This window comes from Elgaria multicarinata, chromosome 19, assembly GCF_023053635.1.
Source record: "Elgaria multicarinata webbii isolate HBS135686 ecotype San Diego chromosome 19, rElgMul1.1.pri, whole genome shotgun sequence".
Taxonomy (NCBI): Eukaryota; Metazoa; Chordata; class Lepidosauria; order Squamata; family Anguidae; genus Elgaria; species Elgaria multicarinata.
The window spans coordinates 5,703,426-5,727,683 of NC_086189.1; the positions used below are offsets into that span (position 1 = coordinate 5,703,426).

The 24,258-nt window shown below is 43.6% G+C and overlaps 2 protein-coding genes across 9 annotated transcripts in view; one reads left to right on the top strand and one right to left on the bottom strand.

Annotated features, from left to right (window-relative positions):
• BBLN (bublin coiled coil protein) overlaps positions 1 to 24,258 on the bottom strand; it is a 179,905-nt gene that overhangs the window by 80,500 nt on the left and 75,147 nt on the right. The gene's annotated exons all lie outside the window — the stretch shown is intronic.
• The window catches only part of SPTAN1 (spectrin alpha, non-erythrocytic 1), an 80,939-nt gene continuing 59,666 nt past the window's right edge, over positions 2,986 to 24,258 (top strand). For 7 of the 8 annotated variants that reach the window (XM_063144652.1, XM_063144656.1, XM_063144653.1 and 4 more), the window contains exons 1-6: positions 3,006 to 3,061; positions 7,777 to 7,827; positions 15,818 to 16,057; positions 16,585 to 16,710; positions 21,752 to 21,892; positions 23,926 to 24,072. In XM_063144652.1, coding sequence (XP_063000722.1) covers positions 7,795 to 7,827; positions 15,818 to 16,057; positions 16,585 to 16,710; positions 21,752 to 21,892; positions 23,926 to 24,072 — 687 coding nt within the window. In that variant the 5' untranslated portion in view covers positions 3,006 to 3,061; positions 7,777 to 7,794. Of the gene's footprint in view, positions 3,062 to 7,776; positions 7,828 to 15,817; positions 16,058 to 16,584; positions 16,711 to 21,751; positions 21,893 to 23,925; positions 24,073 to 24,258 lie in introns of all 8 variants that reach the window. The other variant, XM_063144654.1, reaches the window with a different exon arrangement.

A 24,258-nucleotide genomic window follows, 5' to 3' on the forward strand; every position in this document is an offset into this window, starting at 1 on the left:
GAGAAAGGAGGGTCTGGTTTACTGGAAAAAGAAAGATGAAAAAGAAAAGTGGATCTAATGTTACAGGTTGGACTTTACGATGGATCCCCCCATCTGAAGAAGATGAAGGCGACGGAGTTAATCCAACCATTTTAAAAACCTAGCCTAGCCACAAATACGTGTGTGCCATCTATTCTATTTTTTTCTTTCTAATCAGAAGTCCCCTTTCCCAGAATTTACACACACGTATTTTTCTCATTCTCCAGTACATACTGATGGAGATAAGCTTAGGGAGGCAGGAAGAGACACCTCTCACTCCTATTTTGTCCATTTAGGGCACAATCCTACACACGTATATACAGGAAAAAGCCCTACAACTCGCCCATTACCCAGCCAGCATGGCAGGGGAATTTTATGCATGTTACTTGGATATTTGTGCAGCCTAGTCTTATTGAAAGTTTATAAATTTACAGCATGTTATCCTGCTTTTCAAATAATAATAGTCTCCCAAAGTAGCCAATAGACTTATGAACTTACAACTGAGTTTAGGATACTTTTAGTATGCTTTTAGGATGTTTTTAACGGTGTATACTATCTTTTAATCTGTATTTTATGCTTGCTGTTGTTCCCCGCCTTGATCCAATCGGAGAGGCGGGTAAGAAATAAATTATTATTATTTTTATTATTACTGACCAAGCAAGAGATCTTGGGGTTGTTGTGGTGGACAGTTAATGAAAATGTTGCTGCTGTGAAAAATAATGCATTAACAGATGTAAAAACGACAGAAATGGAAAGACGATAAAATGCCTGGGGAAAATGTGGTCTTTACCTGGTTCCGGAAAGAGTATGATCTAGGCCCCAGGTGAGATGCTCCAGAGAGCTCATTCCACAACCGCGGTGCCACAGCAGAAAAGGCCCTCGTCTTCATTTGGCACAGGTCCCGGAGAAGAACTGTTGAAGACGATCTTAGGATCTGGGCGGGTATATATATGGGAAGAGGCGATCCATGTATTGTTTGGCCGCAGTGCGATGCGGACTTATCTGGGAGAAAGTCCCGTTGAACTTCACGGGCCTTTGTTTTGAGCCGGCATGCCTTGGATTGTGTTGTTAAACCCATGGGTGGTGGTGGGGAGAACATCAATAGCTTTGGGCATATCTCACTGTAGGGCCAGCCTTCCCCAACTGGGTACCTTCCAAATGTGTTTGGACTACAATTCCCAGCATCCCCAATGGCTGGCCAGAGATACTGGGAGGCGTAGTCCCAACACATCTGGAGGGCACCAGGTTGGGGGTGCTTTGCAGCCTTAATTAGATGATCATCTGTAGGTGGTGCTGGAATATTTATGCCACATTCATCGTCGGTACTTAACTGTGTTAAACACGATGCGTAGTTTTTTGTGCTGACTTCCACGCCGAGGACAATGCAGCTCCCGAAAAATTGTGCATTCGGGTCCTCTTCCTTCCCCCATCTGAATTGCTCTGAGTCATGCTCTTCCTGGAGAATTGCAGTCTCCCTGCTGCTGTTGCTGCAGTGTGAGACGCAGCCTTTGGCTCATATGTATTTGGTTCCCCCCCCCCCCCCCATTTCTCTTGTATCTGCAGAGCATCCGAAACCGAAGGGCCATCTATCATCCGGAGACGCTCCGTTTCTGGACTCTGCACACGTGTTCATTCCAGGACCATTTGATGTGAAGGCCGTATCCTTGTATCCAAGCAGAGCGGCTATTTAATTAACTCTTTTTGAGCAGGTTAGAGGTGGGAAAGGTGGGTTTGATGCATGGTCTCCTTGCCATACTAATTGAAAAGTTCTTATATATATATATATGGCTGGTGCATTCTGGGTGTTGTAAGATATTCTTTTCCTGTCTAAATATGAATAAGATTGCGCCTTTATTAGATTGTAAGCCTATGCGGCAGGGTCTCGCTATTTACTGTGTAGTCTGTACAGCACCATGTACATTGATGGTGCTATATAAATAAATAATAATAATAAAAATAATAATAATACTACATTGCCACTCTGCAATCCTATGCAAATTCGCCAGCAGTGGGTTTTATGCATAGGATTAATTACTCTGCAAAGGTACAATATAAAACAAAAAATCCTTTTTATTAGTTCCTTAGAGTAAAATCCTATGATTGTTTAGACAGGAAAAAAAGCCTACGACTCCCAGCATTCCCCAACCAGAATGGCTGGGTTGCTACGGGAATTGTAGTCTAAAACGTCCGCAGGGCACTAGGTTTGGTAAGTGAAATGCAACTTGATTCTATGCATATTTACTTGCAAGTAAGTCCCTCTGAGGTTAATGGGGTTTACTCTCAAGGAAGTGTGTATAGGTTTGCAAGCTTAAAGACAGAAAAATTCCTATAATCTTATGCATGTTTGGACAGAAAAAGGCCTAGAATCAATCCTATGCATATTGGGACAGCACTGCTGTCTGGGGAATGCTGGGAATTATAGGACTTTTTTTTCTGCCTAAACATGCATAGGATTGGGCCCTAACTTGAAAATCGGTTTTTATTCATTGCATTGGGATTTGAGTTTCAAACGTGTGTGTAGGAATTGGGGCCTAAAGAGAAGATTTTTCATTTTTTAAAAAAAACAAAAAACCCTCTCCTGTGCAATAAAGAAATATTGGTTGACAGATTGTGTAGAGAAGCAGGAGCCAGAGAAATTCACCCCTGCAATTGGCACGGTTGTAGTCCATGAGCAGCCGCCTCCGCTCGGCTCTTTCCGGGACCGTTCGGCCGCAGTCGAAGCTTACCTCCTCCTTCGGCTCTTTCCGTAGCTTGTCGGGCGGGGCGGGCAAGGGAACGAACGCCAGGGCCGTAGAGCGCGAGTGCTCCTTTTGCAGCCCCGCCTCTCTCGCCGCTTCGGCTGTTTCCGTCAACGTCCGAACCGCCCTCGCCGCCAGCGCTTGGATCTGCAGCGGTGACATCATCGCCCGGCCAGCTTATAAATAGGGGCGTCGTCGCCGGCGACGAACAGTCGGTGTCTGAGGGAGGGCGGAGAGAGGCGCGGCGCGGGGAGGAGCGAAGCTCGGTTGGATCGGGAGAGGCGCGGGCCCTTCGTACAGACCCGGTGAGGGGGAGAAGGAGAGGGTCGGGGGCTCAGGGAGAGAATAGGGGCCCCAGGGAGTGGGGCGGGCTTCGCGTGGCGGGTTTAGGCCGCCGCCAAGGGACCGCAGCGGGTGGGTGAGGCGAGCGCTGAGGGGAAGAGGCCGTGAGAGCGCCCCCTCGAGGCGCCCGCGGGAAGCGCACTCTCGAGGCGCCCAGGTAGGCAGTCGGGCAGGTGTGTGCAAAAAAAAAAAAAAAGGGGGGGGACCCACGCACCCACCCCTGGGAGTGATGGGAGGCTGTTTAGGCTGCATATCCTTGCTCTGGATTGATGGAAGTTGATGCCTCTGAATGCAAAAATGAATTAAAGATAAAAGAGATGGGGAATGCAATGCTTTACCTGGAAGTAAGCCCCACTAGACCCAGTGGGACTTGCTTTAGAATAATAGAATAGTAGAGTTGGAAGGGGCCTACAAGGCCATCGAGTCCAACCCCTGCTCAATGCAGGAATCCACCCTAAAGCATCCCCGACAGATGCTTGTCCAGCTGCCTCTTGAAGGCCTCTAGTGTGGGAGTAAGCATGCTTTTTTCAGGAGGGGGGGTTGCTCCTCTCTGTGGCAGGGTTACTTGGGAGTTCACCCCACTGAAATTCGTGGAGAACTGCTCCCCATGTATAGGATTGGGGTGCATAGGCTGCGATCCCGAAGGCACGCTTAAGCACTGCTGAGCAAGATTTGGGGCTGGCTTCTGAGGAAACAGGTGTAGGATTGGGCATGTTGACTTGGGCATCTGCCCCATTGAACTTGGGAGCTATATAATGTGGTTCGGGGAGACAGGTGTGGAAAAAATGCATTTTTTAAAAAAATCCTCTTATGTGAATAGAACATACACAAGGAGAGGATGGATGGGAACATTTGTATTCATTGAGTGTGTGTGTGCGTTTCCTATTACATAGTATTTAGAAGAAATGAAATTAAAAAAAAAGTAGTCCAGAAGGCAAAAATGAGGTATTTGTTTTTCAAACCTGTATGTGTTCATTCTTTACAAATATGCACATTGTCAACATTGTAACATTCAGTTTTGTTGGGATTTTTGATGTCTCTGCAAGTTTCCATGTGTGAGTTGAATTCAATTTATACAGGCTTTAAAACACAAACATCTATGGACTGTCATGGTGGTAGAGCAGAAGAAAAATAGAGACTAAAACAAAATTCTGGGTTAAACTTTAGCCAGATGGCACCCCCAACACACTGTTAAACAGGTGCTGCAGAAAGTACATCTCCAGATGACTTGGGATCAGCCCTAGAAAGATCTTGAGCCAGCTTGATGCCAAAAAAATAGTGTTGCTACAGAGGAATTTGCATTTTCCCCTGTTTGAATACCTACCCAAAACTGCTTCACCCTTCTCCCTCTTATCAATGTCGCACATGCCAAGGTTCATTTAAGCTTGTTTCACGCCTACCAGTACATTTCCTTTGAAGTACCTGGCTCTGAACTGACAGCTCTCCCCACAGAAATGGTATGTGTCATTGCTTGCTCACAAATGTATGGTGAGGGGCACAGCGCCCTATGGTAAGCATCAAAGGCGCCACTAAATGCCTGAGTGTGCTGGAGGATTTGCGAGGAGCTATCCTATGACGGCTGCAATCCTAAAATGTCCTCACCTGGGACTAAGTACTATTGAACTTACTTCTCAGTAGACAAGCATAGGATTGTGTTGTACATCTTCAGATCTAATGTGACCACTCTCTCCCTGTATGAATTTGAAAACGGTAATTCTAATCCATTTTAGTTGCTAGTCAGTACAAAATGAGAGGCTGGTAGTTCTAGGTTAATAGGGTGTGATACTCAAATCACTTGCCCTTAATAATGGTTGGTTCTGCCCATGACCAGTAGTAGCGTCCATTTCTCCGGCTACTGTAACTACATGCCATTGATATACTTGCAGTCATTCACAGCTTCATTGACATGTTAGTCTGCATAAAAAATACCACCACAATGTAATATGTCCTTAAAAGTGGCCCTTGCTTTTTACCAATCCCGATTCTCTTGGCTGCATGCAAGGGGATGAGGGTGGAGAAGAGCTGGGCGGGGTGGCTGTTGTTGCATTGCTTTCCTGGCCCTGATGGACTGGTTGTTCTTTCCGCCCTTGGAAAGGATGGTGGAGCCGACATTGTATGTGTTGGGAGGGGGGAGAAAGAGGAGGAACCGCCCTATGTAGCAGCAGCAGCAGCAGCAGGAATTTCATTCAGAGCCTTTGAGAGTGATTAAATAAACTTGACAAATAAAGAGTGACAGCAAGCCCCCAACTCCTTCAACAACAACAGAAATGAGCAGGGGAAGGCAGTTACCCCACCCTGAAGCAAGTTTGGAGTCTATTCCCACCTGGTTTGAAAGGGAAACGTTTTAGACAGAAAAAGACGTTGAGCACTCTCGCATAACCTACATTTTGCAGCAATGGCTTCCCTTCGTGTTCACATTCTCAGCCCTGTCCAAGGTCGGGAGACGCAGAATCGCGGTGGAGCAAATGTGGGATTTCTCCATGGCTTCTAGGGCAAAGGGTTTCTCAAATAAGTAGATTTTCAAAGCTTTGCTTAATAAATCAGGTAACTGGAACGTGGGCTGCGTACCGATTTCTTCCTTGCTGAGAGGGGAGGGTGTTGGGTTGGATTTTTTCATTAAATAAACAATTGATAACCACTCAAAACAATGGAATCTCTCACCGAATGTAGAACTTGCCATATTTTGAGAGGTCTTTCAGATAGAAATGCAGAGCAATTGTCTCTTTTCCAAGCCCTTTGTCCTTTTTCTGAGCTACTGCATTAGAACATAATTTTTTATACATTTAAAATGTTTATTAAGCTTCTTTCTATCCTCCCATTTGCAAGTTTAGCTTCCACCTATGGCAAGTTTAACCATAAGTGGTGGATTTTTAAAGCTATTTTATTTATATTAATTTTTGTTTTAGTAATAGAAATATACATTATTTTGCCACTGTGGCACCCCCACATATTTTGCAGCTGTATCTGAGTCATTTTCATGCTCAAGTCATATTCCCTGATATAATTATTTTGCATCCTGCGGATTTTTTCCTCTTCAACTCGGATTAAGTTCCAATAAGATTTTATTTCAGCTTTAGGTTATATTTTTCTGGCATGGCCAATGGGAGTTATAAATGCAAACAAAACTAATTATGTAGAGTTCTATGTGTCTTGTGATTAATGGATCTCTGCAATCAAGAATGTTCTTCAATTCATGGATTTCACAGGAAGTTACCAGGATATTCTAGACAGTATTTGTTATGGAGTAAAATATTTGAGCAAAATTTTTATACATTTGCCCTGGGTGGTTTTTATAAAATAGTAGAGCAGAAATGAATAAATATTGGCTTTTTTGGTGGTGGTGGTGGTGGTGATGATGAGGACTGTAGCATTAATATGTCATAACTGAATTGGCAAAAGGAATGGACTGAGGGGGGAACTGAAGAGATGAAAATACAGTAGTTTTATTGATTTTTTAAAATTGATCTTAGTAACAGCAGAATTAACCAAAGCCTGTTACTTAGTACTTGACAATCTTCAAGGTTCTTACTGAATGTATCTTGTTATATTTGCATGTGAAATTGCCCCACCTTCAAGAAAATACTAGATAAAGTATGTCTTGTGTTAAAATGTAACACAGTTTCTTTCCCCTTTAGAAGATTTTGTTGTTCCTTTGCTTATGATGAATTAGTGCCATGACTTTTAAGCCGAGAACTTTCCCTCCCTTGTAATAGCAGTAATATTCTTTCCCCCTCATTACACATAACTGGTAACTGCTCCAAGATAACTGGGTGGAGCTGACTGCAGATGGTATGAAGTAGATTGCTAAGCACAGTTCAGGACCAGGATCCCATGGCTACTTGAAGATCAAGCCGGGCAGCAGGCCAGTGTCGCACTATAATAAATGATAACCCAGGGAGGGGTTATTGATTGTTATTTACTACTGAGGAAGGAGATACACGAAGTTCTTCAAATGAAACAAGATGGGATATAGTGAGCAGATACAGTGATTTTTTTCTTAGCGAAGTGTCTCATAACTTACAAACCAATCCTGTGCCCATTTACTTGGAAGTAAGTCTCACTGTGTTCAGTATGGCTTACTCCCGGATCAACATGTGTTGCATTTTGGACTTGATCATAGTCTTGCCATCTGAACAGCTGTCACTTCACAGATGACTGCAAGTAGGAGATGGAAGCTGTTTCACCCAAGAGGAAAAGTTTAATATTTAAATTTAGCAATCCTATTAAGTGTATTAAATCTGAACACAATGGGGTTTATTCTTGGGGGAGGAGCATATGAGCTTTGAACCCATGTGAATAAGTGTTTAGCGGTTTACATGAATAGCCGTGTAAAAATGCTTCATTCAGATAATATTATGGTGGTAGGGAAGGATCATGTCCAAATAGAATCATAGAATAGTAGAGTTGGAAGGGGCCTATAAGGCCGTTGAGTCCAACCCCCCCTCTCAGTGCAGGAATCCACCCTAAAGCATCCCTGATAGATGGCTGTCCAGCTGCCTCTTGAAGGCCTCCAGGGTGGGAGAACCCACAACCTCCCTAGGTAACTGGTTCCATTGTCGTACTGCTCTAACAGTCAGGAAGTTTTTCCTGATGTCCAGCTGGAGATAAAATAGCACTTTATTGTGTTCGTTATGTGTACCTAGTGAAATGTTATCTCAGTATTGCTCCTCCCTTTTAGACTCTGCATTCCTCCATCATGCTGTCATCATTTCGCAAAGTCAGAGTTCAGGTATTTTACAACATGCATGTGGTAATAGAGCCACCATTCTTGCTTGCTGTTGCCTTTTTTTTTTTGCACTGGCTAAACATTTGCACAAAATTTTCTTCAACCTGTGTGTGTTGTTGATCTCTAGAACAAACAAAAAGCAATCAGTATCTGCTATTAGATTAATCATAATGCCTTTTTGTAACATAGGGTTTCTAAAATACCTTAAATTTTGAATTTCATTTCTTTTTCTGGTGCATGGTGTGTGATCAGTGTGCATTTTTTATTTTGTAAAAGCAACTTATTAGGTCTTTTAATAAATAACATTATGTTTGTGTTTGATAGCCTGCTTGTGTTGGTTTCATTTTCAGTGTGATTTGACATTTTTAGAACTCCTGGCCACACGATCTCACTGCAAATTCTATCCCAGCATATTGCAGTATTTTGTATACGTACTCATTTTAATTTGAATTGTCCTGAATTGACAAGATGGAGATACTTCTGCACCATTCCTTACTTTGGATTATTGAATCTACCCTAGTAGCAGTTATATTATACGTTCCCTTTTTTGGTTCAATGTGCTAGAATTTAAATAGGTCACGTATGCAGAATTTGTGTCAAGAAGAAGAGTCTAAAACCTCCCTAACTCCAAGATAAAGTGAATCACTTTCCACATTGGTACAAAGCAATGATACCAAAATAATGTGAAGCAGATTTACGTTTGAGAATTCAGAGACCAATCGCTCGAACTTCTATGTATTCTCAGTTCTGCTTCTCTAGTGTTTTGCTGCCATATCATTGGTTTTCTTTGGATCATTTCAGTGCAGAATGTAGTTTCTGCTGTCCTCTACATGGCCATGACTAGTTTAAAATGTGGAAGCATTAAGAAAACGTACATAATTACAATTGCTGATTAATTGTTTTGTGAACAAATAAAGCTGTTTTATTCAGTTCCTTCTATTAAAACTCCTAATTTGTTTCAGTGACTTGCAAAGATTTAATTTTGCCTTGTTTTACTTGGCTATTGTATGAAGATCATTGCCCTAAAATGGCAATGCTGGCTAAAGATGATGGGAATTGCAGTCCAATACAGCTGGATGTTGGGGAAGGCACGTAGTTAAACTATGGACTTCACTACCACAAGATGTAGGGATGGCTACCAATTTGAATGGCTTTAAAAGGGGGTTGGATAAATTCCTTGAGGAGAAGGCTATCAATGGCTACTAATGCTGATGGCTATGTGCTGCCTCCAGTATTCAAGGCAGTAAGCCTATATGCACCAGTTACTGGGGAACATGGGTGGGAGGGTGCTGTTGCACCGTGTCCTGGTTTGTTAGTTCCTGGTCGACAGCTGGTTGGCCATTGTGGGAACAGAGTGCTGGACTAGATGGACCCTCGGTCTGATCCAGCAGGGCTCTTATGTTCTTATGATCTGTTTATCTATATGTCTTGTGTCCAAAAAATACACGCATGGGGTTGTATCCAATGTTAGTCCTACTTAGAGTAGACCCATTGAACTTCGGTTAGACTGATATTGGATTCAGCCTATTCCGTTACCCTGGGTAACTTTGTATTTTGCGTCTCTGGTTAATTTCGCTACAAAATGGCCGCAATATTAAAAGGCTGTGATTTAAACCAAGGGTCAGAAGCAAAGCGTTTGGGGTTGTGGTACTTGGCAGGCCATTTCCTTGTTTCTAGCTGCATACTGCAGAGATTTCCAAGACAGGCTGACCTTTCTTCCTGCCCGGCTGTAGGGCATTCAAGCAGTCATTCTGAGCTCAGCCGACAGATTCCGTTTTGTGAATTGCAGGGAGACCTTTTAAAGTGCCGTCATCTGAAACAGTGGTAGGTGGTTTTGGTAAAGCCATCTAAAAGTCACCCAATGAACCTGGGACTGAAAACCTGAGTGCGGTTTTCAGGTTTGCCGCATTACTTCTGCAAAGCGAATGTCTTCCTGAGTCCTGCAAGTCATCGGTCCTACCTCCACTCCTCCTTCCTTAAAAGCCAGACTTGAGATCAGCTGTTGACAGCCAGGTTCTTAATGTACTTAATGCTTAAGCATCAGGAGTAAATTTGGTCCTCAGTGGCGGGTTAACACATTAAAAAGGCTTCCTGCCTCCCTGACATCTTGACGTTTGCATGCTGACATTACAGTTTTGGGCTATTTGCAGTGCAGGATAATGGGAGGGGGTGTTGTCAGTTCCTGAATTGTGCTTTATCTCTGAACGAGCAAAATGCCTGTTATTATGATGGGTGGGGAAGAAGGCCTTTAAATTGCAGAGACCCCCGGGGGGTAGGGCAGAGCGCACCTCTTTGCAATCTAAATAAATGGTGATTTTCTTCCACTGTACATTTAATTGGTCTTGAAAGTAGTTATTTGTATAAACAGCTGGCATTAAAAACCTTGCACAACCAATTTTTAAATCCCCAGATGCACTATATAGGCATGATGACACATGACGCTTCTCCTAGGGAACATGTACACCATCATGTGTACCCTTTGTAGCAAACATGCATTAGCTTTCCAAAACATGATTGCACCACAGCAAAATGCTTGGTTGGGCTTAACTTCTCGGAGGACAGCATATGTTGATGGGCTCTGACCAGGAGAGATCTCTTAGGGTCGGTAGTTTGAAGGAGAAATGATCGACCCAGGATGCAGTTGCTTTTTTGGCGGGGGGGGGGGGGGAATTCCACATTAGGGATCATTAGGAATGGGATCAAAAAGTAAAACTTCCAATATCGTAATGCCTTGATGCAAATCTATGGTACTTTGTACGGTTGTGATTGACAAATGTCAAAAAGGATGTTGTAGAGCTGGAAAAGGTGCAGAAAAGGGCAACCAAAATGACCAAGGGGCTGGAGCAACTCTTCTCTTAGGGAAGTTTACAACATTTGAGACTCTCCGGCTTAGAAAAAAGGTGAGTTAAGGCATAATCAAGTATTTGTGATATAGAGAAAGTGGATAGGAAAGGGTTTTTCTCCTTCTCCCAGTATTAGAACCCAATAGGATCATCCAGTGAAGCGGAATGGTGGAAGATCCAGGACAGGTATGGTAAGCAGTCCTTCCCGCAGCGTACAGTGAAGCTGTGGAATTCACCATCACAAGATGTGGCCAATGGCCACCAACTTGGACAGCTTTAAAAAGAGATTAGACAAATCCACGGCAGGTGAAGCCACCTATAGCTACCAGGAGAGGGTGGTTGTCCTCATGTTTTGCTTGTGGGGTTCCTGTAGGCTGCTGCTTGGCCACCGTGGGGATCAGGATGCTGGACCAGGGAGGCCTTTGGTCTGATCCGTTACGCTCTTCTGAACGTTCGTGGGTTCTTCCGTACCTAGAGATTACTTCTGTTGTAGGAAAACAGGCGTCACTCTAATGCCTGTTTAACCCTCCTATTTACAATGGCTTTTCCTTAGTGAATGGTGTCGCTGACATCACTGTTGCATTGCAGTGTCTAAAAATACCCCTTGCTCAGCATTTCCCAGATAGATGCCTGGCATTCTGTTTTTTAATGATTGCTTCTAGGGGACTGTGACAAAAGTTCTTTTTAAAATATTCATAAAGGATCGTGGTAAAAGCATCCATCATTTGTTTTATTCCAGCCTCAGCTGCAGCCTCCGCCTTTGTTGTTTGTTAACTGACACCACAAATCGTGTGCGTGACAAAATCTAAGGGGACCTTAATTCAAACATTTATTGATTTCAAATAGGTGAGCTGAAATCTGCAGTATCAAGAACTGTGCCACTGCCTAAAAGGTGTTTCCCAGGCAGCTATTTTCCTGACCTTTGCAGCCTTCTTAATAGGTCCGTCCCTTAAATGAAAGTAACCTAATTACTTTAGCTTCCCTCTGCAGCCTGGAACTTTCTGTCTAGTGTTTGACCTTATCAGCACAGTGCAGATTGCGATGGGAGGAGCTGGTATGAATGCAGCCCCAATGCTAGGCAGCTAACAGTCATGTGTGGAATGCGATGGTGGTGTGTGTGTGCGCGCACGGGCGCATACAGGCCAGAGAACAAAGTCTGTTATTTCATGTCAGGCTTAGTGACTCCCAAGTCCGTCTGAGTTTAAACTGTGCTATGGTTTAAATCCCGTCACAGTTCTCTTGACTGCCTTTCCTTGCTTTGTACAACAGCTGCCCTTTCTGTGGTATGAAGGATGGCTGTGTTTTTTGCTGCGGGCTGAAACGCTGCAGCAGGGGGTGAAAAACTGTTCTTTACGTTGAGACAGACTGGGCCTCTGCAGTTCTGAGCTGAAAATGTTATATGCAGACTGCATCGCTCTGCAGCATCAACTCCGGCTGGCGGGCCATGGCCATGGCTCCCCCAGCGAGTGCATAGTGCGTTTTGGCAGATCAGAGACATGCTAATGTCAGCTGGGGTTTTTTTTCTCCCCCCCACCCCATTGCAGGAAAGAACAGTCCATTATTGCTGGACCCAGGCACTTCTTTTTCCAATTGACTTGCTCTACTTACTGTAGTTACAAAGAGAGCCTTTTATTTTTCTAAATTCCAGTTAAAGGGCAAGCCGAGTGGCGTGATTTGAATAGGGAGAAGGGATTTGTTTAACTTAGTGGGACCTAAAATATATTTGAACAATACGGATTTCTCAAACAGTTGGACATGGATAGCGAGGAGCAAGTGCTCAGCAACCACACGTAGTCTGATGGTGAAAAAAAATCCAAAGAGGCAACCAGTTGTCTACCTGTCTTGTAAAATCTGAGAACCAGGAGGAGATGGAATACAAGTGAGGGCAGGTGCAGCACATCGAAACAACCTCCCAGCCCCACCCAGACTGCACAGTTTTGAAAAGACAGGGTTGAGGATGATTGCAATCACTGCAGAAATTCATTTGTAGCAATTAGTCATCTGTGTTTAGCATATTGTTGTGCCTTTTTTGGGAGACAAGTTATGATACTGAAACCAGCAAAGAGAGCATCTGGTTAGTCAGAGATCTGAACATGGTGTTGAGCTAGATTTATAGCTGTCCTTGATCTCTCTCTCTGGTATGCTTTGGGGTTGGTGTGTAGCAATAGGAGTGAAACCAGCCGACGGAGGCATCTTTGCACTCTGACTTTGTCTGGCAATTAGCATCTGAAAATATTCAGCTGTGATTTAGGACGCGAAAAAGCGACATAATTCAGCAAACCTCACGCCCTACACACGCACACCTTCTTAAAATACCGCAGTGCAGTTGGGGGCCTTGAGAGTTCACAAGAATAACAACTGCTGCGGCTGAAATTGCTTTCCTTTGGCAGGGTGTGTTTCTTGCTGGGAAAGAGCTTTGGAATGTATGAATTCATCCCATGTGTCATGTGTTCACTTCTATCAGTTTCCTTTCCAGAGGCCAGGAATCTATCAATGCGAGATAAGGGCTGTAGAACATATTTTCCCAACTTTTTTATTTTTTGAATGGATCGCATACAGATGCATTTCTCATTTTAAGCGTGCACCTGAGAAGAGATTAAATCACAGCAGTGGATTTAATGGGGCAGGCTTTGGTTCAAGGGGAGGTGGGGGGAACCTCCAAAATTCGGGCAGGAGTAGAGTGTCTGGTGGAAGGTGCCTCTGTCCAATATTTGACAATCATCCCTTCCCTTCAATCCCACACCACACTGTACCCCGTTTAGAGGGGTCCTCTGACTCGCTGTGTAGAATTTTCAAGGTGCTGGAGGGGGCAGGGAAGCCTTAAGTCTGGATCCAACCTTCTGATAACAATGCCATTTCATTTCCTACAGGAAGCACAGTGAAAAGTTGGATTTGTTTTCCAGGAAATTGGCAAACTTACTGACCTTTTATTCTGGCATCCTGTTGACTTAGTGGTCAGTGAAGGATTTAAGAGCCATTCTGAACATGATGTGAGAGCAAATACAGATCTGCCGCAGGGCGAGTATTGATTCATCGAGTCACTGGGGTTGTCTCATGCACACTGTGTAGCTGGGTTCATACATAACGACAAGCCATAGTTTGCTCTTACAAGAATGAGGAGGAGATTGAAAGTTTTCATTTTGAACCAGCTACAGTTCTTGGTCTTTCTGAACGTGGAGAACTGTGGTTCGTCAAGAACTTAGGATATCAAATTGCAGTTTGTTCTAACCAGTCACTGTGAGAACAAATCACACTTCTCCGAGTTCAGACATAACAGGGGGAAGTGAGTGAGCTGTAGTTAAGTCCTCAAAATAACAAACTGTGGATTATGATTCCATCTGAACTAGAAAAAAAGTCAAAAAAAAAATCCTAGGTACATTTAGGTAACTCTAAACTTAGTTTCAAAACGTGAAGCTTGATCATAGTCCTTATCTAGCACACATTCTTGAAATATGTCTAGCTCAATTCAGTGTGTCCCCCAAGTTAACAATTTGGGTGTCTATTCTATAAGTAATACTATTGTACTTCTAAAGACAGCCTTCTCCTCATGAACCTAGCTGTTCGCTTAGATTATCTTTGGAGGGTCTCCAAAGATTGTAATTTTAGATTGTAAGCCTCTGGGCAGGGACTGTCAAGAAATACTTTTGTAAGCCGCCGTGAGAGCCTTTTTTGGCTGAATGGCGGCATAAAAATCCTTAAACAAATAAATAAATAAATAGATGCCTCCAGTGGCTGCATGAGGCAGGCAGCAACTCAAGAGAGGGCTTTTTAAATTGTGGTGCCTCCATCTTGAGAATGTTTTTTTCCCCCATGGAGACTTTCCTGGTGTCCGCACTGTTTATTATTATTATTTATTTATTTATTTATTTATTTATATAGCACCATCAATGTTTATCTTTTTGGTGCCAGGTGACGATATTTAATTCCCCTCTAATTTAAATTGGCTTTGTTTTGGTTTTTTAATATGTCGAATTTGTTCATTGGGATATGTTGTTTTTCATTGGGTTTGGTTGTTTATTAGTAGTTGCTATCTGCTGTGAGCGTAGACATACTGAAGGCACGGGTTTATATGCTTCCAGAAGTAAATACAGCTTTAAAATATCTTCGCCAGGATCCAAAGAATTAGGCAGCTAGCTCTCTGTACCCGAAGTGGGCTTTGGATAGTGTTTTTTTAATGGTGGCCTCTCCTCTCCTACCAGTGTGGCAAAACACATTTGAAACGCAGTGGTTTCAGTAGTAGAAGAAAGGCACTCTGCTAGAAACTTAGTCAAAATGTACAGCGAACAACTATCTATTGAGCAAAGCCAACAGACTCTTAAATTCTGCCTTTCTCTTCCTCCTTGTAAAATCCAGATCGTAGCTTTTCTGAATTTAAAAGGTTATATGGCATAGCCATTTACTCTATGAAATAATAGTAAATATAGGTACACTGTATTTCAGTCCTGAGCATCTTTATGTTTGAAGTCCCATTGATCTCAATGAAGCATACTTCTCCATCAGCACTCATAGGATCACAGCCCGTGGCCCTTACCAATATAGTAGCAACAGCTTACTTCTGTTCTACTGTGAGCGTAAACCAATGAAACATGCCTTGTCTCAGTAGAAAGGGTGGGGCGGTTTTTCTCTGCTGATATTTTTCTATCCCTTTAGGAGGCCATTTAAAGGCCACTTAACAGTCATCTAACTCTGTTGACTTTCGCCGTTCTGCAGCAGTGAATTGCTCATAAAGTTATGGCACTGTTTCAGTCCACATCTTCTACTCTGCTTTTTGAATAGTATGTTTTCCTGTGCCGTTTTTTAAATAGAATCTAGACTTTTTTTTAAAAAAAATAATGAACTCCTGGCTTGATTTATGGAGAGAGAGGCTGAACTGAAGGAGCTGTTTCATACTAACTCAGCCCATTGATCCATTGCATTCATATCTTGCCTTGTCTGAATGACAGCCGATCTCTGAGGTCTGGGGCTGAAATCGATACCAATCGTACCACCTGAGGTCCTTCTTTAACCTGGAGGTGGCAGGATTTGAACCTGGGGCTCCATGCATGCAAAGCATGTGCTCTGCCCACAAGGCGATGGTGTGAGGCTTCCTCATTTTGAATGTCTGCCTGTGCGTTGTCTCCAAGTGCTAACCGATGCCTCTTGACTTCTAGAAAATGGACCCTACCGGTGTGAAAGTGCTGGAGACAGCAGAGGACATACAAGAGAGACGTCAGCAGGTGTTGGACCGGTACCACAGGTTCAAGGAGCTGTCCACCTTGAGGCGCCAAAAGCTTGAAGATTCCTACCGGTTCCAGTTCTTCCAGCGTGATGCAGATGAGCTGGAAAAATGGATCCAGGAGAAGCTCCAGATTGCGTCTGATGAAAATTACAAAGACCCAACTAATCTGCAGGTAGGAACATCTTCAAATTATGAATGATGGGGTGGGGGTGGGGCACAGATAAATGGGTGGCAATGCTGCATGTGGAATCATAGAATAGCAGAGTTGGAAGGGGCCTACAAGGCCATCGAGTCCAACCCCCTGCTGAATGCAGGAATCCACCCTAAAGCATCCCTGACAGGTGGTTGTCCAGCTGCCTCTTGAAGGCCTCTAGTGTGGGAGAGCCCACAACCTCCCTAGGTAACTGATTCCATTGTCGTACTGCTCTAACAGTCAGGAAATTTTTCCTGATGTCCATCCGGAATCTGGCTTCCTGTCACTTGAGCCCATTATTCCGTGTCCTGCCCTCTGGGAGGATCGAGAAGAGATCCTGGCCCTCCTCTGTGTGGCAACCTTTTAAGTCTTTGAAGAGTGCTCTCATGTCTCCCCTCCATCTTCTCTTCTCCAGGCTAAACATGCCCAGAAGAACCCAAATGCCTTGGTAAAAAGATGGAGGCTATGTGTCTTACTCTTTTTGTTTGTTTGTTTCTCTTTTTCAGGGAAAACTGCAGAAGCATCAAGCCTTTGAAGCCGAGGTGCAAGCCAACGCGGGGGCCATTGTCAGACTGGATGAGACTGGGAACCAGATGATTAATGAAGGGCATTTTGCATGTGAAAACATAAGAGTGAGTGTTGGGAGATCTTTCTTTCCTGCAGGAATTTCTTTTAATAAGAGCTGTTTGATGCAAACTGGAAAAAGCTGGGAAAAGTGCAACTCAGATGATCCAGGGGCTGGAGCACCTCCTCTATGAGGGAAGGTTACAGCAGCTGGGACTGCTTACCTTGGAAAAAAGGAGGCTAAGGGGAGACATGATAGAGGTGTACAAAATTATGCCTGGTGTGGAGAATGTGGATAGGGAAACATTTTTCTCCCTCTCTCAAAATACTAGAACCCAACAGGGTCCTCCCATGAAGCTGATGGGTGGGAGATTCAGGACAGATAAAAGGAAGGACTTCTTCACACAGTGCGTAGTCAGAGGATGGAATTCACTACCACAAGAGGTAGTCACGACCATCAATTTGGATGGTTTTAAAAGGGGATTGGATAAATTCCAGGAGGAGAAGGATACCAATGGCTACCAGCCCTGATGGTTGTGTGCTGCTTCCAGTATCAGAGGCAGTGAGTCTGTGTGCACTAGTTGCTAGGGAACATGGTTGGGAGGGTGCTGTTGCACCATATCCTGCTTGTGGGTCCCTGGTTGACCACTGTGTGAACAGAGTGCTGGACTAGATGGACTCTCGGTCTGATCCAGCACAGCACTTCTTATATTCTTAAACCTTGGACATTCATAAATGGGGCCATTGGTTAGCTGTCCACCTGCAATGGCATGTCAGCGGGAACAATATAAGTTCTCTACCGTTGTCTGTGCACAGCTCATTTCTCCCATAATACTTTTTGATTTGATTGATTGATTTCGAACAGTTCTATGCTGCTCTTCAACAAGTCAGATTACAGGGCAGTGTACAACGTTGTAGATCAGTTTCCTCCAACGGGGTGTTCTTCAGATGTTGTGGAATTCAACTTCCATCAATCCCAGGTCAGGAATGCTGGGAGTTGTAGTTCAAAACACCTGGAGGGCACCTGGGGGGGGGGGTAGCGTGATGTAGATAATACATTATTTTAAACTATCCTCTGACGACGGTAATAAAGGCAGCCAATACAAATTACGAGGCAAGCTGAGGGGTTATTCAAATGACTTTGCCTGGCTACGTAAAAAGTGCCTTGTCTTGGCACCGAAAAGATTGTAAAATTGGCACCAGGCATATCCCTTTGGGGAGGGCATTCTAAAACAGGGACGCCTCCTCTGGGAACGCCCTCTCCTTGGTAATTCTATAGGAGGGCCTCAATGGAAGACCTTAAGATAAGGGCTCTGAAATGAGGTGTATTAACAGAGCAGGATGCAGTGGGCGATCACTTTGAAGATATAAAATGCTGTTCTTAAACCTACACTCCTTTTCAAAAGGGATGCAGTCATTTAGGACCAATTTCTATTAGCTTACATTTTTCTCCACCCAGCTCTTTACTACTCTGCAGTGGCTTGTTATGAGAAGTTACCGCTAGCTTATGCTGCAAGGTCATTAGATGAAAGGCAATTCTTCAGAACTGAGGCAAATTGCATGACAGAGGTTATGCAATTGATGGTCAGTCATCAATTGATTGACTTGATGGTCGATCATCAAGTTTACAGAAACTTTTTTTATTCGTTACCTCTGCAATATATGACACATCCTTTGTGCTATGTGCCACCTGGGAAAGTTCTCAAACATTTGTGGGGCTGACCCTGACCTTCATAGAAATACGAATCTCCTTTCTGGAGGGGCAGTCTAAAGCCCCACTCCACAAATCCCTCATTCCATAGTCTTGAACGGTGCGCCAACAAGCCCGCTCCACAAACTATGCTAACGGTTTTGTGGACTGAAGCCTGGTCCTTCTAAAAATGTGATAAAAGTTGGCCCTGCGTATGGATGCTGGTTCTGACTTCCGTTCTGTTTGCAATGGTAACCCCCTGTGTGTTAATGGTTCAGTCTTTCACGCCATACAGGACCGCTCAGCGCCCAATAGTAACTACCACCCAAGTCGGGGCCCAGATACGAGTAGGTGGATTGCTGGCTGTGTGGGTGCTGTTCTTCCACGGTTTTTCTTTGAATGCCTCTCTCCTTTTTCTTCCCTTTGCTTCATGCCCTTTTCCTTTTTTCAGCTTTGGAAGGCATCTGCATGTTACAAAAACAAGAGGCTGCCGCTGAAAATGGCATCCCTTTTGCACTTATTTGCATCCTGACAAATAAATAGACAACGTCAGGATTTTAGAAAATTTTTGCCTCACCATTCAGCCTGCAAGGCAGCTTCCAGATTAAAAACACAAAAATGCAGTTTATCGGTAAACTTGTTAAAACAACGGCAATGAAAGGGCATAAGCGACCAGGTCAATTTAAAAATTCATTGCCATGGGAGAAGGTTAAATCAGATTAAAAGAAATGCAGAAAAATAGAGTCTTTGCTGCCTTCATAAACAGAGGAGGAAAAAGTTGCACAATCTGGCCACTGCCCCCAAGAAGGCTGTTCTCATATCCCCAACAAGCGCATCTTGAAAGTGGCAGAACACAGAACGGGGCCTCAGATGTTGAATGCAGTGCATGCAGGAGGAGGCAGGCCTTCAAATGACTTGATCCCAAACGGCTTTCGTTGTGCATTTTCCCGCAGCCTCCAGTTCGCATCACTGCTTGCCGCTGGTGGTGGCGGGAAAAGTCACACGGTGATGTCAAAAAAGTTTTGCTACATGTTTCAGAAGGAGAGAACTCAGCACGTGGATGCCATTTTCAGCGGCAGCTCCGTGTTCTTGTTCCATATAGATCTACCTCATGAATGTTAGAATCTCATGCCGTGCCAGTTCTTCTGTTTCCCTGTTTTTAACACCCCCCTCACAACTGAGTCAGTTATGCTTTTAATAAGCATCCATCCACGAAAAATGTCTCCCAGCCTCCTCAGCTTGACTTTCAAGTTGCTATTATCGATGATCCCAGCACAATAAATGCTGGGCAGAGCAAGTATCGCCCTGTTTTGCAAGTGTGTGCTTGGTGGTGCTGTTCCCCCCCTCCCCCCGGTGCTCTTTTCATTGCCATGTGAGTTTCTAGACTCTTCCACTATTTTGATTCAACAGGAGAATTTTCCTGCCTTTTCACTGTATTGCTGCTTCATGACATTTCAGTCATTTTGCTTCAGGCAATCAACAAGTAACCTTTGCCTCTCCTTCAACGATGGTTTATTTGTAATCTGACACAAGCAAACTAGAAACAAACCTTATTTTTAAATTGGCTTATAATAATGTTATCCTGCAAAGCTGGACCTCCTTCTCGTGAGTTTTGCCTTTGATTCAAAAAAAAAAAAGGAAAGAGAGGCTGTTTAGATTTGCCTCGGCTGTTGCCCTGTGGTTGATGTCCTGGTGCATAAACTTTGAAGCAAACTGCTAAAATGGATGAGAAAAGGAGCTGTTAAGCTAAATGCGACCTAGTGTGGTGCTGTGCATAACCTTTTGGACGCGATCTCTGTTCATTGATAAAACTTGCGGAGTGGCTTCAAGTTGGGCAGCCTTTAAAGCTTTTAAGATCTACCTCGTTTTTTATTTGAACGCTAGGTGTAAAACTGTAGCTTGGGGCGGTGGACATAATCTTGGAATTAAGGAACAGGGTGCCTCTTTGAGTACATGTTCAGCGAAGGAATTTGTTTTAGAACCTGAATTAAACTCCCACTCCTTTTACGCACACAAAAATCCACTCCTGGTTTTGTCTGTAAGTTGCTGCTGCTGCTGTTAAAGAATTGGGAGTTAGAAACACTTGCTGATTACTGCAAATCATGCAGCCTTCTAGTAGTAAATCCCAACCCATTGCCTGCCTACCCCTGACCTGAGCCATGGTGAGAGTGAAAGCAGCTGCTTGTGCTTCGCAACAAAGCGGTTTGGCGTTGCATTGGAACTCGTGTTCTTGTTTTAACCAAAGTTAGTTAAACCAGGATCAGATTCGTGACGACAATGATAACTGATGATTCAGTGGTCACAGAAGCCAATGGGATGACTTCAGTATTAAACTACCATTGTGTCGTCGTCGTCGTCGTCCCCTGTCCCCTGTCCCGGCCTTGCTGCCTCTGAGGAGTTTAACACCTCATTGCATTGGTTTGCCTTTTAGGAGTCAGTAGGTAGGGTTTAAATTATTTATTTATTTACAAAATTTGTATACCGCTTCATATCTGAAACAGATTCTAGAGCAGTGAACATAAGAATTAAAACAATAAAAGGTGCAAAAATTAAAACACTATTAACATACTAAAAGAAAAAATGACACAGAATGCCAATAGAAACCTTGGCTGTTATTTAAGGAATGTTTCCTGGAATAAGAATGTTTTCAGGCGGCATTGGAAGCAACACAGTGTTGGCACCTGCCTGACCTCCAGGGACAGGGAGTTCTACAGAAATGGGGGCCACCATGCCGAAGGCTCTTCTCCTGGTGGACTGCAGTCAGGACATAGGTCCATGTGGAACCACCAGGAACATGCCCGCTAACGGCCTCAGTGACTGGGCAGGTTGGTAAGGCAGAAGACACTCTCTCAGGTATCCTGATCCCAAGTTGTTTAGGGCTTTGTACACTAGTACCAAAACCTTAATTCTAGCCTGGTAGCCAATAGGCAGCCAGTGCAGTTCCCTCAGCAACAGAGTTACATGCTGAAAAGGGGCAGCTCCAGACAACAGCCGAGCTGCTGTGTTCTGCACTAGCTCCAGCTTCCGGAGCAGCTTTAAGGGCAGCCCCACATAGAGCGCATTGCAGTAATCCAGTCTTGAGGTTACTGATGCTTGTACCACTGTGGCTATCTCTGTCCAGAAGAAGCCGTAGTTGGCGAACCAGCCAAAGCTAGTAAAAGGAGCTCTGAGCCGCCATGGGCCACTTGAGCCTCCAACGATGGAACCAGGAGCACCCCCAAACTACGGACCTGGTCTTTTAGAGGGACTGCAACTCCATCCAGAACAGGCAGTGAGCCTGTCTCCCAGAATTGGGAACCACTCACCCACAGGGCTTCCATCTTGCCAGGATTCAGTTTCAGATTTTTGGCCCTCATCCAGCCCATTACTGAATATCTCCAATGTAATTATCCATTGATTATTATTTTTTTAACTTCCAGACTCGACTTCAGGAGCTTCACCGGTTGTGGGAGTTGCTGTTGGAAAAAATGCGGGAGAAGGGAGTCAAATTGCTGCAAGCTCAGAAGCTTGTGCAGTATTTACGAGAATGTGAAGATGTGATGGACTGGATCAATGACAAGGTACCTGCGTTTGGGACTCAGGTCACTCCCTGGTGTAGGATAACGCTTGGGTATCAGATTGCCTTTCCGGAGGTTGGGCCTGGGTGCGTCAAGACAATCCTTCCAACGTCTTGCATGGGGTAGGGTCATATGGCACATAAAAGTAGACCACAAGATAACCCTGTAACTTTCGTTGAGATAATTCATTGGTGTAAAAGATCAGGCTTTGCAGATCATTACAGTTTTAATGGAAAATTGAGGGTGAGGGAATGTTAAAAATAATGACCAAAGGTACTAGAGGACAAATGGTTAGATGGGAAAATAGAGGATTGGTGTTCTGGCATTGGGCCGCTCAGCTTATCTGTTTTTTAAAAATGTATAATTTGTGACAATGGTGGAGGTGCAAACACCTCACTGCTAGTGAAAATTATAGTGCACTCTGTGTACAGCATGTTCTTGTTGATTTTTATCCTTCCATTTTACCGCAGTACGCAACACTGCCTTGAAACATCGTTAAAAACAGCATGATACAAAATGCTTGTTACTTTTTAATTCACTTTGTGAGGCTGTGTAGCAGAAAGGTAATCTATAAATATAGGTAAAGAATTCATTTAGCAGTGTCTGGAACACATGTTCCTTCTTTTTTATTTATTTATTTATTTATTTATTGCATTTCTATACCGCCCAATAGCCAAAGCTCTCTGGGCGGTTTACAAATTTAAGACAATTCAAAACAAAACAATAGTATAAAACCATAATATAAAATACAATGTAAAAGCACAACCAAGATAAAAACAGCAGCAATGCAAAAATACAAATTGAAAACAGCAAAGTTAGAATTAATTTATAGACTGTTAAAATACTGGGAGAATAAAAAGGTCTTCACCTGGCGTCTAAAATAATATAATGTAGGTCCTTGTTTGTTTTACTTTGGGAAACTAATAACATAAACAGCAATTAATTATTATTATTATTATTTATTTATATAGCACCATCAATGTACATGGTGCTGTACAGAGTAAAACAGTAAATAGCAAGACCCTGCCGCATAGGCTTACAATCTAATAAAATCATAGTAAAACAATAAGGAGGGGAAGAGAATGCAAACAGGTACAGGGTAGGGTAAGCAGGCACTGGGTAGGGAAAAACTAACAGTAGAAAGTAACAGTAGAAGTCTGCACAACATCAAGTTTTAAAAGCTTTAGGAAAAAGAAAAGTTTTTAGTTGAGCTTTAAAAGCTGTGGTTGAACTTGTAGTTCTCAAATGTTCTGGAAGAGCGTTCCAGGCGTAAGGGGCAGCAGACGAAAATGGACGAAGCCGAGCAAGGGAAGTAGAGGCCCTTGGGCAGGCGAGAAACATGGCATCAGAGGACAATTAATGAACAATTCTACTCATATTTACTCAGAGGTAAGTCCCACTGTGTACAATAGGTATTATGCCCAGGTAAGTGTTGCAACCCTAAACATAATTCCTAGGGAGTAAGCAGCATTAAACGCAGTGGGAATTACTTCCGGGTAAACATGCACAGGATTGCACTGTCACAGTGCATTGTCCATCTGTGACCAATGGGCCTTACTCCCTAGTAAGTATACATAACATTGCATTAATACCACAAACTGCATTTGTATGCTTATGTATTCTGTGTATTCTTATGCTGCTAGCAGTTCAAACATACTGAAGATTCAGATTTACTGCTCTAGAGGATTACAGTTTAATGCTAAAAACTGAGGATTTACATTCATATCACAGAATGAGGAAATACGGATTGAATGAGGCAGTGACCACTTACTGGACTAACTAGACTTTTATATACTGGAAGTGAGGGTTTTTGGTTTGTTTTGTTTTGTACTTTTACAGCTCTATCTTCAGGCTTCAGTGCCCAGAGAATATAAAACAGAACAAAAGCAATCTCATATTAAAACGTGCTCTCTGGATACTGTGAATATGTTTGGGTTTCAAAAAACGGGTCTGCTTCTGTCAGACCAACTTCCCTGGATCTGGAAAAGGCTCTTCATGCTGATGTATTCTAAAACGGGTGTCCTTATGCTTGCTAGGAAGCGATAGTAACTTCGGAAGAGCTTGGCCAGGATTTGGAGCACGTCGAGGTCTTGCAGAAGAAATTTGAGGAGTTCCAGACGGACCTGGCAGCCCACGAGGAGAGAGTGAACGAAGTGAACCAGTTTGCTGGCAAGCTTATCCAGGTATTGGCTCCTTTCAGCCTCTCCCAAATGTGGCTTTTGGGGAGGAGGGAAATGGAGCCTTCTCAGGCTCCTGCTGTGGATTTATTTACTCATTTCCTTGAAAGGACCAAAGCAGGTGAAGCAGCAACGATGCTCGTGGTGGTCTGTATCTCCTCTTGTGCAAACTGGCATTTTGTTGCGTATCAG